At 41.8% G+C, this 18,147-nt stretch overlaps 1 protein-coding gene across 1 annotated transcript in view; it reads right to left on the minus strand.

Moving 5' to 3' along the window:
• Window positions 1-18,147, minus strand: part of COL24A1 (collagen type XXIV alpha 1 chain) — a 170,831-nt gene that overhangs the window by 102,767 nt on the left and 49,917 nt on the right. The window contains exons 12-19 of the mRNA XM_081914077.1: window positions 17,133-17,177; window positions 13,309-13,362; window positions 9,750-9,794; window positions 5,631-5,684; window positions 5,480-5,524; window positions 4,980-5,033; window positions 3,806-3,859; window positions 2,459-2,512 (exon numbers count right to left, since the gene is read on the minus strand). Of these exons, the coding sequence (XP_081770203.1) occupies window positions 2,459-2,512; window positions 3,806-3,859; window positions 4,980-5,033; window positions 5,480-5,524; window positions 5,631-5,684; window positions 9,750-9,794; window positions 13,309-13,362; window positions 17,133-17,177 (405 nt within the window). The remainder of the gene's footprint in view (window positions 1-2,458; window positions 2,513-3,805; window positions 3,860-4,979; window positions 5,034-5,479; window positions 5,525-5,630; window positions 5,685-9,749; window positions 9,795-13,308; window positions 13,363-17,132; window positions 17,178-18,147) is intronic.

Genomic DNA, 18,147 nt, shown 5'->3' on the forward strand with positions numbered 1-18,147 from the left:
GGGCCTCCCGTTGCCGCTGCACTGCCAGAGCACAATTTCTGTTCTCATCCTGAAGCAAAGTTCTTAACCCGAGGTACTATTTCTGGGTACTATTTCTGAGTCTGTAACCTGAAGCATATGTAACTTGAAGCGTATGTAACCTGAGGTACCACTGTATATCCAATAATGGTTCATATATTCAAAATCCCCCATGCTATGCAGTTCTGTCACTGTAGCTGCATGGAGGAAATAATATACAGTGGTATATTATCACGCACGTTCGCAACCCGCAGCGTTCGCAACCTGCAGCACTGCTTCTGCACATGTGCGTGACATCATTTTGCACTTCTGCGCATGCGCTGAAAACCGGAAGTAACCCGTTCCACCGCAGTCCACAGCCTGAAAATGCGCAACCCACAGCGTTCGCAACCTGAGGTATGACTGTATAGTGGCCAGATGTCTCTTATTTTAAGAGTATGTGTCTAATTTCAGATAACTGAAACTGAACTGCTCCATAGTTTCCTTGGTATCTGTTATGATTGGAATTTCCACCTGGCAACCCTGAAATAACAAGCCTTGCTTTGGAAATATAGGTCGAAGCACCTTAATTAATTAAATTACTCTTGGCCAAAGGCACTTGAGAATCAAGAGATTCAAAGCACTCTCATGTTGCAGGAAATTATGCAGAAGCACTGATAGCTAACTACCAGCTGTTATGAGGTTGGGGTTTTTTAAAATATAAGTAATAGTAAACAGAAGTTATTGGATTCCATCAGGGCTTACAGCATCGTCTGCAGAACCTCAAAACGTCACAGTTTGAGATGAAACATGGCTTGAAAGTAGACTTTTGGGAGCACGATCAGGGATTCGTGCATAAGAAACTTGCATTTTGCTGCCACCAAAGCATGATTCAAATCAAACGTGCCCCTTTTCCTTTGTAATTCCCAAGCTCTGTGCACAAAACATATGGCAGTCAACTCCCATATGGCTGACCGTCCTGAAAAAAATTAAGTGCGCAATTTCAGATCAAAACAATTTATGGATACAATGAAGTATCTATTGAAAGAAATGACTTATGTTTTCTTTACTCCAGATGCAGTCTGGAGTAAAGCCCCTTGAGGAAACAATAAATTCTGCTTTGAAAGAAGTTTGTGGGATGCAATGCAGGGACTTCCCCACCGAAGGGGGAGGAACCCCACGAAGACACAGAGAAGTTCAGTCTGCCGGAGTTGGCAAGGAATCCTTTTTCCATACACAGGATAGTGGTTTTAATCAGATGGCTTTCCAATGCAGATAATAGTAACAATGCTCCTGTTCTCATGAAATTCCATTTTCACAGCAAAAATAAAAATGAAGTCTTTAAACTCAGATTCAAAAATATACTGTAGCTAGGCCCAAGAGAATGCCTGTTGGCATTATTTTTTTTTACTTCTCCCTTTCCCTGCTTTCGGCCAGCTGACCCTCATTACCCACCACCGAACACAAGCTACATGAGAAAATGCTTGTTGAAGTACACTGTGGTTTGCCATGCAACACAAGCCTTAGATTATATTTATGAGCCTTAGATTATAGTTATGAACTTTTGAACGTATTTCTGCAATACAGCGGAAGCTCAGTTTTCGAACGTAATCCGTTCTGGAAGACGGTTCGACTTCCGAAACGTTCGAAAACCAAGGAGAAATGGGAGGTCGGCAAAATCCATTGAAAAGATGGAAAAACATGCAGCAGAAGCCGTTCAACTTTCGAGGCGTGTTCAAAAGTGGAAGCAATTACCGTATTTTTCTGTGTATAAGACGCCCCCTATTTTGGGGGACTCAAAATTAAGAAAATGCACTGTATGCTATCCGTGTATAAGATGACCCCTTATTTTAAACTTCAAAAATGTAGGAAAAAATATAGTCATATACATGGAAAAATAGGGTACTTCCGGGTTTTTGGCATTTGGGTTCCGAATCATTTGTCAACAGAGACGTTTGAGAACTGAGGTTGTAATGCACCAATGTATTACCCAAATATGACACCTGGTTAAGGCAAATAAACCAGTTTTAAAGGGTTTGCTTCTTCTAAACAACTTATTGGCTCTTAAGCAATTACGTTCCTAACTTAAATATATTTATGTATTGCAAAACATGAATGTATATGCTTATTGAGGATCTTAAAAGGATCCCAGCTTACCGGATCAGAGCCAAACTGTATATCCTGCTTTCTAAGCAGGTACTGAAAAACATCTGCATTAAACGAAGAATCACCAATGGCTATTTATTTATTACATGTATACACCTCCTTTCTTCTGGGGCATCCAAAGTTCCCAAGTGGTCTCCCATTCAGGCACTGACCAAATCCAGCCCTTCTCAGCTTCAGTACAGTTACTGCATCATGAGCCAAATCAGCCATGCATGAGCAGCGGAAGCTGGGCCTAATTGTGCTGTTTTCAGTGCAAAATAGGATGCATTATTTACTTCTTTAAATAGTTCCTTACCTCAGGTCCAATAGGTCCCAGTGGTCCCCGGGGTCCTGGATCTCCTGTTTTACCCTAAAATTAGAGCATCCATTATAAATTCAGGTTTTTCTGCATAAGACGTTTCCTATTTCTTAACAAAAACGTACATCTGAACAATTATCAAAAGAAAAGTTTATATCTATCTATCTATCTATCTATCTATCTATCTATCTATCATCTATCTATCTATCTATCTATCTATCTATCTATCTATCATCTATCTATCTTGATTTTAAGGATTTCATGGTGAAATGGCTCCCATTTTTGGTAAATTTTTAATTTCAAAATAGAGGTGTATTAAAGGCTCTACTGAGGGACGCGGGTGGCGCTGTGGGTTAAACCACAGAGCCTAGGACCTGCCGATCAGAAGGTCGGCGGTTCGAATCCCCGCGATGGGGTGAGTTCCCGTTGCTCGGTCCCTGCTCCTGCCAACCTAGCAGTTCGAAAGCACGTCAAAGTGCAAGTAGATAAATAGGTACCGCTCCAGCGGGAAGGTAAATGGCGTTTCTGTGTGCTGCTCTGGTTTGCCAGAAGCGGCTTAGTCATGCTGGCCACATGACCTGGAAGCTGTACGCCGGCTCCCTTGGCCAATAAAGTGAGATGAGTGCCACATCTCACAAGTTGGCCACGACTTTACCTTTACCTAAAGGCTCTACTCTAAGTATGACTAGTCTTGGATACAAACCCTTTATCTATCTATCTGGAGTGATTTTTAATATACCATTTGTTATATTTTCACCAACACACAGTCCAAGGAATATAAAGTTTCCTATTATCAATTTGGATATTACCAATGTTCACTCTGTACTGGTTATTAATTTATTTTTTTGTGATTAAAATAACGTCAATGCATGCATATTGGAAAATATAACTAGGATGCATCGTATCCCTGCAATTCGAAAAACAGTTCAGTTCCTGTCACATGACACACACACACACACCCCACTTTTGGACTGTCCTTTCTCTTATATGAATCAAATAGGTTAATGTTTTCATATCCATTGGGTTCTTATTTTGCCAATCAGATTCTGTAGGTATTTCTCTTTCTCCCTGGTTTCTTGTTGTTATTAATTTGGTCGGAGAGAATCCTCCCCCCCCCCTTTACATTCTTCAAAGCTGAACATTTGAGAATGCTCCCCAACCACATACACACCCCAAATATATTGCCCAATGATTTATTTCCTTACTTCTTATAAATAACATGCATTGTATGGCAATGTGCCAGATAAGATTTGGTCAGCAACCCTTTTAGATATTATTGGATACCAAACTCAAATGAATGCTGCTACTGTCAAAGTGCAAATGAATTCAAGTGTTAAGGCATACCGGGGGTCCTGGTTTTCCTCTGATTCCTGGTGGTCCCGGCAAACCAGCTGTACCCTTTGAGAAACACAGTTAAGAGTGGCTAGAATTTAAGTGAAAATTATGGCAGCACATTCCCATTAAAAATCGAAGGAGGGAGGAGATGGTTTTATAAATTATCTGTCAGAGCACTTGTTATGCTTCCATTTTGGGGATAAAGCATTCCCATAGAAATATAGGAAAATCCTATCCAGATACATCTTAACCCTGCAACTCAGCTAAAATAATGATTATTTTGCTTGTGCCCATAGGTATTTTGCATTACAAAGCTACGTGGGGGCTGAAAAGAATAAAAGACAGACGTTTACATTTAATTCTTTTTCTTTCTTTCTTTTCGCCACTGCTACGAAACATTTTTCTTTGAAAACCAATCCACCTAGATGGGTTTTAAAGCAAAACAAAACCTCTTGCATCCCTCCTGTGCTTATCCTTCCCCATTCTGTCAGAGAAACATAGGTTGCTTCCAGGCAACCTGTTAATTGAGCAACCATCCTGATTCGTTTGCACAAAGTTTGCGGGGAGCTTATCTAGAGGACATACGGGGAAGGGGAGAACGTTCTGTTGACCAAGGAAAAATCCTTCCACTAACGCAACGTTAGCCTTAGCACTATTTTGAATTCCGCCAATGATGTTGTTTTCCAGAAGGCAGCAATATACCCTTTGTAATCAATCTGCCTCAAAAAATATCACAGGCAAAATGTTCCCTGGCCCCGAATACAGTGATTGAAGGCATCCATAGCAAGGTCTTATGCATGGCCTGCCCATGGTCAGTCCTGCACACAGAGTGCTGAGTGGGGGCGGATACCAAACACCGATTTGCCCAGTGCCTGGGCGTGGGTGGCTTATACAGCCAAGGAGAGGATCAGAGGGAAGTCAGAGATGAAGTCTTCCCTCTGGTCTGCCCCCCAGATCATGCCCCTAAGTTCGCCTACAACTGGATGAAACCACGGGCGAGCCCCAGCAGTCAGTGCAGCCAGAGGAAGAGGAAGTGACGTCAGCAGAGCTGAGAATGAGTTATTTGGATACCACCCATGACTGATAAACACAGCAGTGCAGAACACAAGACCACTCTGTATAATGTGTAGCACATTTCCAAGAAGACTAAGAAGTTGGTCAAAACAGAGCTGTTATGAGTTACCTTGTCTCCTGGGTATCCCAGCTCCCCCATCTCTCCTGAAATGCCTTGTTCACCCTAAACAATGTATTAGTATATTCAGAAACATGGGGGGGGGGGGAGAGAGAGAGAGAGAGAGAGAAGGGACACTTTAATAGAAAGTTTTATGAAGTCCAACAGACATAGAAATGTGTCAGTATGGCTTGTTATTCACAGCCCAAGTGCATTGCACTGCTGCACAAATGAATATGATTTCAGAGCCTCTAATGGCTAAAACATGTCTCAGCATTTGATGAGATTATTCACAGTAGTAATAGCTACAGCAGCAGGAAGTGTGTGTTGGCAGAGATTCTTAGCCCCAAGTAGCTTGTACAAAACAAAGCGGCGGGTAAAATGTAGAACCTTATTACAGGTGCTTCCCCCCCCCCAAAAAAGTAAGAAAGGGTTCTTTGTAGAATCACATTAGGAGGTGTAGATAAGGTTCAAAGTTAAAAGAGCACCGATAATGAAACTATTTAGATCACCTTATCACCTTTCAATCCAGGTTGCCCCATACTCCCCGGAAGACCCTATGCAGAAGAAAGATAAAAGAAATTACAAAACACAATTGTTCAACTGTCTGGCAGAAAAGGGCTTTCAGCAAATCACTTGGGTATGAGCTATGAAACACTGTACCAGAGGTCCAGGAATCCCAGGTACGCCAGATGGTCCGGCTGGTCCTACAACACCCTAAAAGACAATAAATAACATGACTGCTCTGTGTGTTTACTCTTAAAAGGGAACTAAGTCATACAGAGAGCCTGTATAACAGGAGTATCCAACATATGCATTTGGCCTACAAATCCTGTCAGCCCCAGTCAGCACGGCTAATAACCAGGGAAGATGTGGGTTGTAGTCCAACAACATCTGGAAAACAACATGTTGGCCACCTCTGTCATAAGACAATAGAGTGTATTTGCTGCTTGAGTGCTGGTTTTCTTCTGACCCATCCAAGCTAACCTGTCTGAGAGCTAATTAAACAACAATAAAACATCCAAGATGTGCATGTAATTACGATATTACCGTTCTCTTTCCTCAGCTGGAAAATACATTGCAAGGATATCCTGCCTGTCTGATAGACTGGAAAAGGGCTGAACAATACAGCCAGGCAGAACCTTTCTGCTCTTTCCAGATGGGGAAATGTCTATGCTGAATGACAGGATGAAAAATGAAGTATCAGGAAGTGCCACTCATTTGCTCGCAAGTGTGGAAGGTCACGCTAACCGATTTCACACCCTAGTAGCGTGCATTTGGGAGAATGCACATAAGGTTATCTGCAGGTGGTACCTATCCCCCCATGCCCTAAGCAGAATTACTAAAACAAGCAGCTCAGTTTGGTGGAGGAGGGGGAGGGGATGGGTACATACAACCATATGCAGTGGCCTTGCCCCGTTATTCAGTCTTTCAAGTCTTTATTAAATAAGCCTATCTTACATTCCAAACGTAATTTATGGACCTAGTGATGGCCCTTTTCTCCTTATTTGATAATTCAGAAGCAGAGTTTTCCAATAAAGAACTACTTTGATTCCTTTGGTTCACAGCTGCCAGGCTTATAGTGGCCAGACAAAGGAAGTCAGCTACAGGGGACATGTAAGACTATTGGTATGGCATCCAAAAACGAAGGACAACTTTTCTAAAGTTTGGCATCCATTTACTGAATGTATTAAAGTAAAGGAAAAGCCTTCTTCTCATGGAAAAAAACCCCCACATTCTGGGATAATATGCCAGTAAAGGACAATTGTCTGGAACTATAACGCTGGTTGTTGTTTTTAGAATAGTACCACTCCCTCCTCTCTTCTCATAGCCTTCCTTTCTTCCCCTCATCTTGCTTTGGCAGTTTCTCTTTATTGTTGTTATTTTTGCTTTTTGTGTATCAGAAAATGAAAACAATTACAAAATAAATAAATAATGACCAAAACTTTGAACTAAGCTCAAAATATGACATGGAGTTAGTGAAGTTGGTAAAAAACAACAACACAGTTGAATGTTTTCATTTCATTTCTTATTTTTTTAAAAAACTGGCCTTGGTCTGAAGTGTAGCTGCAGCATTTTGTACTAGCTGAAATTTCTGCACACACTTCAAAGACAGCCCTAGTACAGCCTGTAACAGCAAACTAGCCTTGATAAAATTAAAGTATGAGTGACCCAGGCCATGTCCTCTTTCTGCAGTGGCCGCTGGGACACAAGCTTATGTTATACTAAAGCTCTCCAAGCACAGCCAAAATACGGTTTTCCCATGGGAAGTCGAAGTCCAGGGGGTACTCATAGGTTATGAACCTGATTCTTCAAGGGCACTGCAACTTTGTCCAAAACAGGCTATATCTCTATGCTACATCAACCATCCTACCAACAAGAGCATTTCTGTCTTGTCTCAGTCTCAGCTTGCTCTCCTACATCTGATTTCAAACATCAGTTCAGGATCTGAATGTTTTGGAGGGCTAGCTTTCTAAACACAAGGCATTCATAGGGAACACTGGGAACATATAGAACTTTTAGAACAATTTAAAGCGGGTCACTTCTGAATAACTCATACCTCGTGATTATTATGAGGGTGTAGATCAACTCTGAGTAATCACCCGGGCCAAAACTCCTCTAAAGAATGGGTTGTGTCCCAGCACAGGCAAAGGGAAGAATGCTACTTAAATGGATTGTGTATTTTTCAAAACAGAAATGGACTAAGTAAACTGACAGTAAAGTAAGTAAATATTCCCCTGAAAATGAGTGCAGATAACTTTTTTAAAAGCCTTTTTTACTTTAGGTTTTGAAGCAGACATTTGGACTAGATTGCTCTGATGTGTAATTGACCCTTTCATTTAAATGTGCATACATGTTCTGTCACATCATTTATTCCTAGAAATCAAAAGCAGCCACCATACCATTAGTCTTAGTATTTTCTGGCAAAGTCCACCTTGGTTTCGTTTCCAGTTATAGTTGGGGTTTTTTTGGAGTTTGTTTGGGTCTTTTTTTAAACAGTAGAATATTGGGACCTTATTTTAACCACAACTTGGAACTGATTTCATCACTGATTTCACTGGGACTTGCTTCCAAGCAAGTGTGCTTAGGATCTCAGCCATAGCCTGGAAGCCTTGATTTGGCAATGGCTAAATGTACTTTTGTCTAGAAACAGCCAAGCCAATGTTGATGTTATGGAAATATCCATATGGCAAAGTCCTGCGCCGACTTGAAAGCCAGCTGAACCTATTCCAGCTATAAGAAAGAGAAAATAACTAAGGACCGGTGTGTTGATCTAGAGTAGACTCACATGTGAGCTTGGATGGAAACGAAGGCTTTCTACAAGCACAGAATGGGAATATGTTTCCACTGAAGGGAAGAAATACTTGTGCTACTTGCTCCTTAGCAACATCCAAGAAAAACACATTAAAAAAAAATCTGTTTTAGGAAGCAAAATAAAAGAATGCTGTGAAGAATCAAAATTATGGCACTGAAAGGCAGATCATGTAACATGATGACTAAAGAATACAAGCGTGGCTGTGCATAAGAACTCATTTTGCTACTTAGAAAGTAAGAAAAGAGACTACTTTTCATTTGTAAGGAGCTTTGTCAAAAGTCTGAGCAGGCTTTACGAACTCAAAACGTAAACAATATACTTGAATCAACATCCTATCATTTTTGTGTCGCTGCATATGTTTCAAGATGGATGGCCAAACAGCATACATGAACAAATTTGCAACAAATGTGCAGCTACTTTTGCCACTGATGTGAAATGGCTACGGATCTCGTGCACAAAAAGAGTTTCTGGATGAGAGAGCATCTTTTCACATAACTAAACATGCAGTGGAGCTTTCCACTGTCTTTCTCAAATGCATTAAGATGCAAAAAGACTTTTGCGATCAAGAATCAAATTTTTAAAACTGCTTCTAATGGCAGAGCAGTTAATTTTGTTCGGGGGCCAGAGACAGAGCACACAAGTTTGGCAGTGAACCAGCACTGCCAGATGCTACACATGTGCTATAGCCTTGCATTCTGATAAGCACATACTCCTATCATGCATCTGCCTGGGTGGTTGTGGCACAGAGGACGGGGTGGTTGGCCACAAAATGCCAACACAATCCCTCCCTCCTTATTGATTGCTTGATGCATGTTTCCTCTGGAGAGAATTAGCGTTGCCATGCATCTGTGTAGGTGGCTCATGTTTTCAGTTACCTGCTAAAAGACTGCAGTTCACTTCTTCCTATTCAGTAAATAGCATATAGGCATATATCTCCAAGCCATGTTTTCTCTATTCCAACCCATTTAAGCACTGGTATTTTTCCCGGAATTAAAAAAAAAAAAGCTTCTCCAATAAACATGCATAGTTTGTGTTGCAGCATGACCTACTTTGCTCTTTATTTCAAGTTCATTCATCCTGGTTGCAAACCTCCCCCACCCCACAACCTTTTGCTTTCTGTTCCATTTCCGTCTTGCCCCAACTCCCATTCAGCCAAATCTTCCATTGTGTACGGTTTCAGCAGGAAGCACTACCACTCAAGCACAAGCCCTGGTGTCACAGCACAGGTTGGCACAATTCAATCACATCAGTCATAAGATCACAACAAAGTTAAAATGACCACAGATCAGGGCAGCCATGTACAAATTGCATGTACATTAGTGAACTACAGAAGGTTTGTGCAAATCACTATCCCTAAAATCCCCTCAATATTTAGCAGAAACTTCTGTGAATGAATGGCACAGCACCCATGAGTAATTAATTGAACTTTTGAAAAAAGGTCTATGGGATGAAGCATATCTACTCACTCGAAGTCCAGGAAATCCAGGAGGACCAACACCACCAACAATTCCCTTTGAAAAATTAAAAAAATGGGCGTAAAACAATTAGAATTGCATGTTTCTAAGCAAAAGTTCAGATGGTGACAAATACAGGGCACAAGTTGCAGGATATGAGTTCGGCATAGGGAAAAAGAATGTAAGAGCCCTGTTGGATCAGAACTGTGGCCAGAGGCATGTTGTCTCTGTTCCTGCAGGTGACAGACAGCACTCATTATCACAAGCAGCTGATTCTCCATGAATCTGTGTAATTACCATGCAAAGCAGAGGGTTGGCTCCCAGCTCCCCAATGGGGATCTCCCACAATAAGGGATTAAGAGAGTCTGCCTTCTAACAGCCAACCCACCCAGGGGGCTGCTGCTTGGCAACGCTCACAGGTTTCCTAAGGAGCCCATCAGGACTGGTCCATGCTTGTAAGTAGGTTTCTAAGTTCAGGCCAACACCCTGTGGACAGACGCCAGCACATGGGCAAGGGGTCTTGGACTGCAAGTGAGCTGCATGAATAGGACCTGCCCTGTACCATACAGCCACCCAGGTTGCTGTAACCCAAAATAAAAATTGTGGCCTTGTCTCCGTGCCATTTCTTGCTCTGACACCCCACCTTTCATGCATCTGGGCATGTGATTTTTGTGGCAGCGAATTCCACACTCTGTGCAAAAAGGTGCTTTGCTCTGTCTTTTACATTTATATGCTGCTTTATCTGTTCAGTATGCAACAGAATTGAGGTTATTGATTCACATATTTCCATTTTGCAGCTCTGAGGATTCGCTGTTAATGTGTGAAATATATCATTTTTTTTATTTATCGTCATGCAGACCACCGCTGCACTCAAGGATCTGTGATGGTGGTGGGGTTTTACCTGTAGGGGGGCTGACAATTCTGCTGCACAGTTACAATAATTCCTACTTCACAATCAGCATTATTTTTCAAATAATGATAGTTCACATTCACTTTAAGTGTTCAAAGCATTCCACACACGCCCTTCCACCACCCTGCAGGAAAAACCAATAGTATTATTCCTATATGGTAGATGATGTGGGGGCATGTTTTAGAGGGGGACTTAATAAGATCTAAAAGGATTAAGTGACATCAAAAGTTGAAGCATGATTCGAACCAGGGACTTCTTGATTTGCAGCCTCACATGCTATTAAGCCACAAAGAACCACAGAGAGGGTTTTCGTTTTGTTTGTTTCCTCCATTCATGGCAGTCATTGGCACTTTAAACAGCTACTCAGGTGGCCAAATCTGTATCATGGAGTTGGTATACCCTCATTTCCAGTTCCTATTTTTAAAATGGTGATGTAGAAAAGCAACTATACCTAAAACTATTCTTTAGACAAGCATTTGCTCTATTATAGCAGAATAGAGGAGAGCATATGGCAAGGGTTGACAATGTTTTGGGCCTGTGGGCACATTTGCAAATGGTACAAGGAGAGATCTGTAGTTGCCTTTATCTGTGTCTTATCCAAAGTGCTGGGTATACGTATGACATCTAGGTATGTTTTAAACAGAGGTTTCTCTTCATTACCAGCTGCTCAAGTTCTAATGTCAGAGTTTGGAGGAAACCTGCATTAGCTTCTGAGCCATCCCACATTTTTCCTACAGTAGGTGCAATAACTATCTTATTAGCATCTCCAACCCTCCCCACCGCAGCAGCTGCAGGTTTGGCAGCTTGCCTGAACCAACCCTGCGGGGCAGGCTTGACTGGTTGTTCGATAGCAGCAGCTGTCACAGACAATTAGAAGGAACTCCTTTGCAAACGGATTTATTGACTTTTCTTCTCCTCCTCCTCCTCCTCCTCCTCCTCCTCCTCCTCCTCCTCCTTCTTCTTCTTCTTCTTCTTCTTCTTCTTCTATATAAACGTTCTCAGTTGCACTGAATAGTTTTTGTGTCTCTCTCTCTTTCTCAGAATGCAGGTTCTGCCAAGTTTGATTCCAAAATTAAACTGTTTATTCTGCAGCAGCATTTGCAAAATATTTTATCTGAGCATTTATAAAGAAGCAGCTGCTAGCAGTTAGCTCAGGCTTCTTACAGGGCCGAAGGTCCAAGGTATTTTCTTTACTTATCAATACGAACACCACAACAAACTAATTCTGATATAAGCAATTCTTAAGAAGCCCCCATAAAATGCTCTGACGGTGTCTGGCGCTTGCAGCATCCCAGACTACAAACTCAGATTGCTGTGAATTCCTAGCCATCCAGGACGACATTCTTCATAAGTCCTAGTTCAAGTGTTCAGGTGGTACAGAGCTGCAGTGGCTGGTTTGGTGGAGCTGAGTGACAGAGATGCCCTCCCAATATCAGCACTGCTGCACCTTCCCTGGGTGGGACCAAAGTGGGGCAACACTGAGGTCAGGCAGTGGCAGGAGTGGCAGATTGACTCTGCAATGATGCTGCAATCAGGAGCGTGGGTCCACAGCTCCACAACAGCAGCTACTGTTATAAGGGTCTATCATGAATACAACCAAGGAATCACTTGCATTCTTTCTGATGACATCCTTAAGAAGTAAAATGTTTGACTAATCTGTCTATCTGTAGTAGTAATAATAATAATAATAATAATAATAATAATAATGCAACAGTCATGGGAGGCCCTGATTTGGACTGGGACTGCAACATAAGAGAAAAGGGACGAATACATCCACATAATATTCTTCTCCTGAAGAAAAACACTGCCATTCACCTTCAGCAGTTGTGTAGCTTTCAGATGCTTAAAATACTCTGCACACAGACTCATGACACAAATTCCACATATGTGGAAATTTAGGATGAACTCTGGCTATCAGGGCTATCTCCGAGCTATGCAATGCTAGCAGGATTTTCTGAGCCTGGTACACTGTATGTGAATTGGACCTTCCTAGTAATTTCTGGACCCCTAAGAACTGCTGCTCACGTACATATCAAAGCAGAAATAAGTGCCTCTGGGTAAATTAAGATGATGGGTGGCTGGGATCACACTATCACTGCTCTTTGCAGTGTGCATGTATGCAAAGTTGTTGTTGTTGTTGAGCAGGGGGAAAGACATGAGATGTGGGGCACAAAACAAAACACCTTGAGCCTTCTGGACCATTCCTGAACAATGCCCCTGGCATTGGGGGGGGGGGATTCTGCTATTTGCATCCCCAGTAGCTCACCTGTGTCCCTGTCACAAGGCACATAGCACACACACACACAAAAAACCAAGAATAAGAATGGCATGAGGAGCAAGGCGAAGTTCCCTTTCTCCTCCCATACTGCATGCCAATTACTCCAAGCCTGTTATTAGGTTAAAGATACACAAACACAATCATGCATTTAACTTGGCATTTAGCTTGACCTTAAAATGCCGTTCTGAAAACACAGGGACCTAGGATGCTCAATCTCTCCAACCCAGATACTGAGAGAGGTTAACCTCATATTAGGTCAATGGAACCTCTTATAGATAGGAATGTGTTATAATCCTGGAGCAACGCCTCTTACAGGTTGTCAAAGACTGAATAAGCTCGAAAATTCCACCTTATTGTTTTCTGTCGCATGACATCATACTTACAGGACTTCCATCAGGACCAGGGGGGCCTCTATTTCCAATATCACCTGGTAATCCCTGGTTAAAACATCACCAATAGTTTTGTTAGGAGTCACAGCATATATGAGTGCATATTTAACATTATATGTTGAGAGTAAGCTGGGGAATCTTCAAACCAGCTTAGGAATCTTAGGAATCTTCAAACCAAATAGTGTTTAGGGGTTATAAAGAACGTAAGAGTCCCAGAATATCAGGCCATTTTGTCTAATCCTGTTCTCACAGTAGCCAATCAGATGCCTGTGGGAGACCTGCAAGCAAGACCTGAACACAACAGGACTCTCCTCTCCTGTGGTTTCCAGCCACTGCTATTCAGAAGCATGCAGCCTACGACACCTCTGATTGCCTTACCCCCCATGAGTTTGCCTAATACTCTTTTAAAGCCGTCCAGATTTGTGGCTACCACTTCTTCTTGTGAGAGCAAATTCCATAGTTTTATCTATGCACTTTCTGCCATCTGGCTTGAACCTTTCAACATTCAGCTCCATTGGCCCTTGATGTTAGCATTTCAAGACAGAGAAATTTCTCCCTAGCCACTTCTTCCAATTTTATATCCCTCTGCTGTCTTGTGCTCACCTTTTTTTCTAGCCTTTAAACTCCTAAACGTTGCCACCTTTCCTCACAGGGGAGTTCTACAACTGCTTGATCGTTTGTGTTGCCTTTGACAAACCTTTTTCAGCTCTGCCGTATCATTCTTGAAGTGAGGAAAACCAGAACTATACGCAGGTAGGGTTGGACCACAGATTTGAACAACAGCATCATGATATAGGCATTTCCCCCCCACCCACAAAAAAAAACCTTTTCCTAATGAGCCCCAATATCGAATTCATCTTTTTTCACAACTGCTGCACACTGAGTCAACATCATCAGGCTGGCAGCTTCCAGTGCTGACTTGCATGGACTGCTACCACATTTCCCCCCACACAGTGGCGGAGCTTCATGCAGAGCAGGTGGGTGCGGGGCTGGCGCGCATCCCAGGGGCGTGGTGTGCATCCTGGGGGTGTGGCATGCCACCCGCAGAGGCATGACGCGTGTCCTGGGTGTCCAGTGCGGGCAGGGGGAAAGCCGCGATGGCACCCCACCGGGATCACGCTGCCAGGGGCGGTGCGCTCCCCCTTCCTCCGCCAGTGCCCCCACATCCACATGTTCAAAATTGGAATGGGGTTCCTCCTCATGTGGTGGAGCACTACATGAATGGTTCTCCTTCTGATGTAACTTGAATGCACAAACCTTATTTCGGTGCATTGAGGGGGTTGCATGAATCCTCCTCAAGTGTATAGTCTTCAAGAGTAATCAAACAATCCGCATACATGCATGAACAAGCAACCCATGCATATTATATCCGTTTGTGCCACACTGACCTCACCACTGCCTCACCTCTTCCCCTCTACCTCCTGGTAACCAGTAGTGACACAACCAGCTAGAGGTCAGGTGACTGCCAAACCACAGCATTTGCTACTGGAAGCAAGTGGTGAAGTAGGAACTCCTTTTTGAGTGTTTCTCTGGATAAATATCTGTATCCTTATTGTGTTAATGACCCCCTGGGAACCAACTTTTACCGTGACAGCAATCGGTCAACCACTGCAACTCCACGCCATGCCAATTTAAAACAAGTCAGCATTATATATAAAAAAGCAAGACAAAACAAAGCTAAGAACAGAACAGAGCACAATTCTATTCATACTGCTATGAACAGCTACAGCAAGGCAATTCTTTAATTCTCAAATATCGCTCGGCATTGTTTTAAATCCAACACTGTTCAGAAAACTGAGAAGTCCTAAAAATCAGGACCCAAAGAATTACATTGCTAGCTCTGCGTTCCCAGGGGTGCTTTCAAGTTGTGTTCCTTGAACGATACTCTACTATAGCCATTCTCTTTTGACACCTGAGGCTGCTTTCAAAAGCAGTATCTGATAAGGCAAAGAGACAGTCCTCTGCTTTAAAAAATAATAACAACAACAGTCCAAAAACTTTTGGAGATACAAAAATAACTCTTCAGATGCCAGTCTAAATCTCCTATAAGCCACTGTCAGAATTTGTCTTTTTTAAAAGCCTTATCTTCCATTACATTTTAAACATCCCTGTAACAATTCAGGTGGTACACTGTTCTTTAGCATTAAATAGTACCAGTTGCTGGGCTTCTGTAGAACATCCCTAGGAGGAAGTCTATTAATATTTTACTAGGAACTATGATTGATTTTTCTTGCAGCTACAGTGAGTTAAACTGGAAAACTGTAAATCCAATTTATGAAGTGTTCTACATCAGATTGACTTCTAGCTGTATAGAATAATTCCATGTATAAGAAAGCCCTCATATAATTTATTCTCCCGACCAAATATAACGTTTGCAAGAATTCTGTGTATCAAATATAATACGATTGGCAATAACTTTCAAATACAGTAAAACATGCCAGTTTTCATATAATATACATAATGTGGAAAAGAAACTTGATACATATGTTTTGAATAACAGAGTGTTTCTTATTTAAACATACTATACATTCAGAATATTAAAAACGCTTGTAGCCCAGACCCTATAATTTTCTTAATAATAAAGCTAACCAGTTTAATATTTTGTTCCACTTCACTTTTGCCAAGAATATTTGAAGTACTAATCACAACTGCTCTCTTAGCAGAATCCCTTTTTTCTCTCCTAAAGTCTGACGTTCTAATGCTACTGCCTATGAAACGGTAGCAAAAGAGTAACCAAGATGGAGCCAAGACCATTTTGAAAGCAGTACATCAGCCTATATAATGGCGGGGAGTGGAAATCAGATCTATCGCAGGAGCTATTACGGCCCAGGTGGGCAAGCCAGGCACCACAAAACTACTACAGCTGCTTTTTGGATTTCAAGGAGTGTAATTCACACCATGGAGAAAGGTGCATGCGAATGGCTCTCCCCATCATTTAAACTAGCCTGATGCATTTCAAATGCTGAATCTTTCTTTAGGAGCAACCTACAGCCTCGGTCCAGTATATCTGAAGGAGCGTCTCCACCCCCATCGTTCTACCCAGACACTGAGGTCCAGCGCCGAGGGCCTTCCGGCGGTTCCCTCACTGCAAGAAGCCAAGTTACAGGAAACCAGGCAGAGGGCCTTCTCAGTAGTGGCACCAGCCCTGTGGAATGCCCTCCCACCAGATGTCAAAGAGAACAGCAGCTACCAGAGTTTTAGAAGACATCTAAAGGCAGCCCTGTTTAGGGAAGCTTTTAATGTTTGATGCATTACTGTATTTTAATATTTTGTTGGAAGCCGCCCAGAGTGGCTGGGGAAGCCCAGCCAGATGGGCGGGGTATAAATTATTATTATTATTATTATTATTATTATTATTATTATTATTATTATTTCACAGAGCACTACCTCTCATGCTGTCTCTCACTGCATAGGTCTATGAGACAGCAAGAAGCACTACTCTGATAAAGCTAAGTTGTTCTCGAAGCAAGATTTTACAACTAAAGTGAGGAGGTTAAAACGTTATTTGCTCTTTCCAAAATCCTACTGAGGTCCCCTCCATTCTGTCTGCGCCCTCCTACTCCCCTCCCCTTTCTTTTTCTTTTTCAGGTCTCTGTACAGAACATCCTTTTAATAAGAAACCTTTCCTTTCCTCCAGACCAAAAGTTTTTTTTTAAAAAAAGCTGAGCATTTTAACATTGTTAAGACAGAATATAAAAGGGAACAACCAATTAAACTAAATAAGCAGCAAACTAAGTACAGAATACATTAGAATACATTGGCCCATTATGCCGATAAAGGCTGAATGAATTAATGAATGAAACATTGAGGCACTTTACCTGTCTCCCTTTAGGACCTCTTTTTCCAGGTAAACCTGGGATGCCCTGAAACAAAAACGTCACAGAATGGAATCCTTGAATTAAAGTTGCAGGCTCTTGTTAGTGCAGTTTGTTTCTATTACTGTTCTTGTTATTTGTTTACAATCTTTAATTAATAAATCAGTTAATTCCATAACGTTTATAGCCTGCTTATTTTTTTTAAAACAAAATCTAAGTGGCATATACGAAACAGCATAATAATTTTCAATAATATGCAGCTAAAATTAGCAAAATTTAAAAACAAGTATGAGTAACTAACTATACGTCCTGCTGAAATAAAGTTTTTTTAGTAGGCATCTAAAACATTATATTAAAAGGGGCCTACTTAACGTTAATAGGCAAGCAGTTTCAAAGCGTAGGTGCTGACCCACTGAAAGAGTGACTCCACACAGATTTAGAACATGAGGCTTCTGGCAAATACTGACCCCAAAAGCCAAATTAGTAAACTGTGCACAAAATGATATCTATCTTTTGGGGGTGAGGTGGTGTAGGGGTGGAGATATACACCTGTGAGTACTATTGGCTCCTAATTGACTCTGTTTGTACTGATGTTAAAAAAACCTGAGTAATTTGTCTATTGTGAAAAAAGACAAAGTACTGCCTCTGTGCTCAAGGGACAATGAAAGACGAGGTATCTAAGTATATGTAGAAATGTTGGCATCTGTCTGTCCCGAAAGACGATGGAGTTCGCCTCCAGAGGTGGAGTCAAACTGCTGGAGAATCACAGCACCCTCTGTGGCTACAGAGACTGGTAACTCATAAGTTCTGCCTCCTGTGTCGTTGTTTTTGCTGCATTAGCAGCACTGAAGTGACCTTTCTGCGGCACAAGCGTGGACAGTGTGCAGGCAGTAATAAATTTAAACAGCTTCCAAAGGGATTACTTGAACCAAAGCACCTCACATTCATTTCTCAGTTGTTTCGGTCAATAGCGTTAGAATAGACCCCAAAAGCCATAAGAATAAACACATTGATTTTG

This window comes from Podarcis melisellensis, assembly GCF_964234715.1.
Source record: "Podarcis melisellensis genome assembly, chromosome: 6".
NCBI classification, from domain to species: domain Eukaryota; kingdom Metazoa; phylum Chordata; class Lepidosauria; order Squamata; family Lacertidae; genus Podarcis; species Podarcis melisellensis.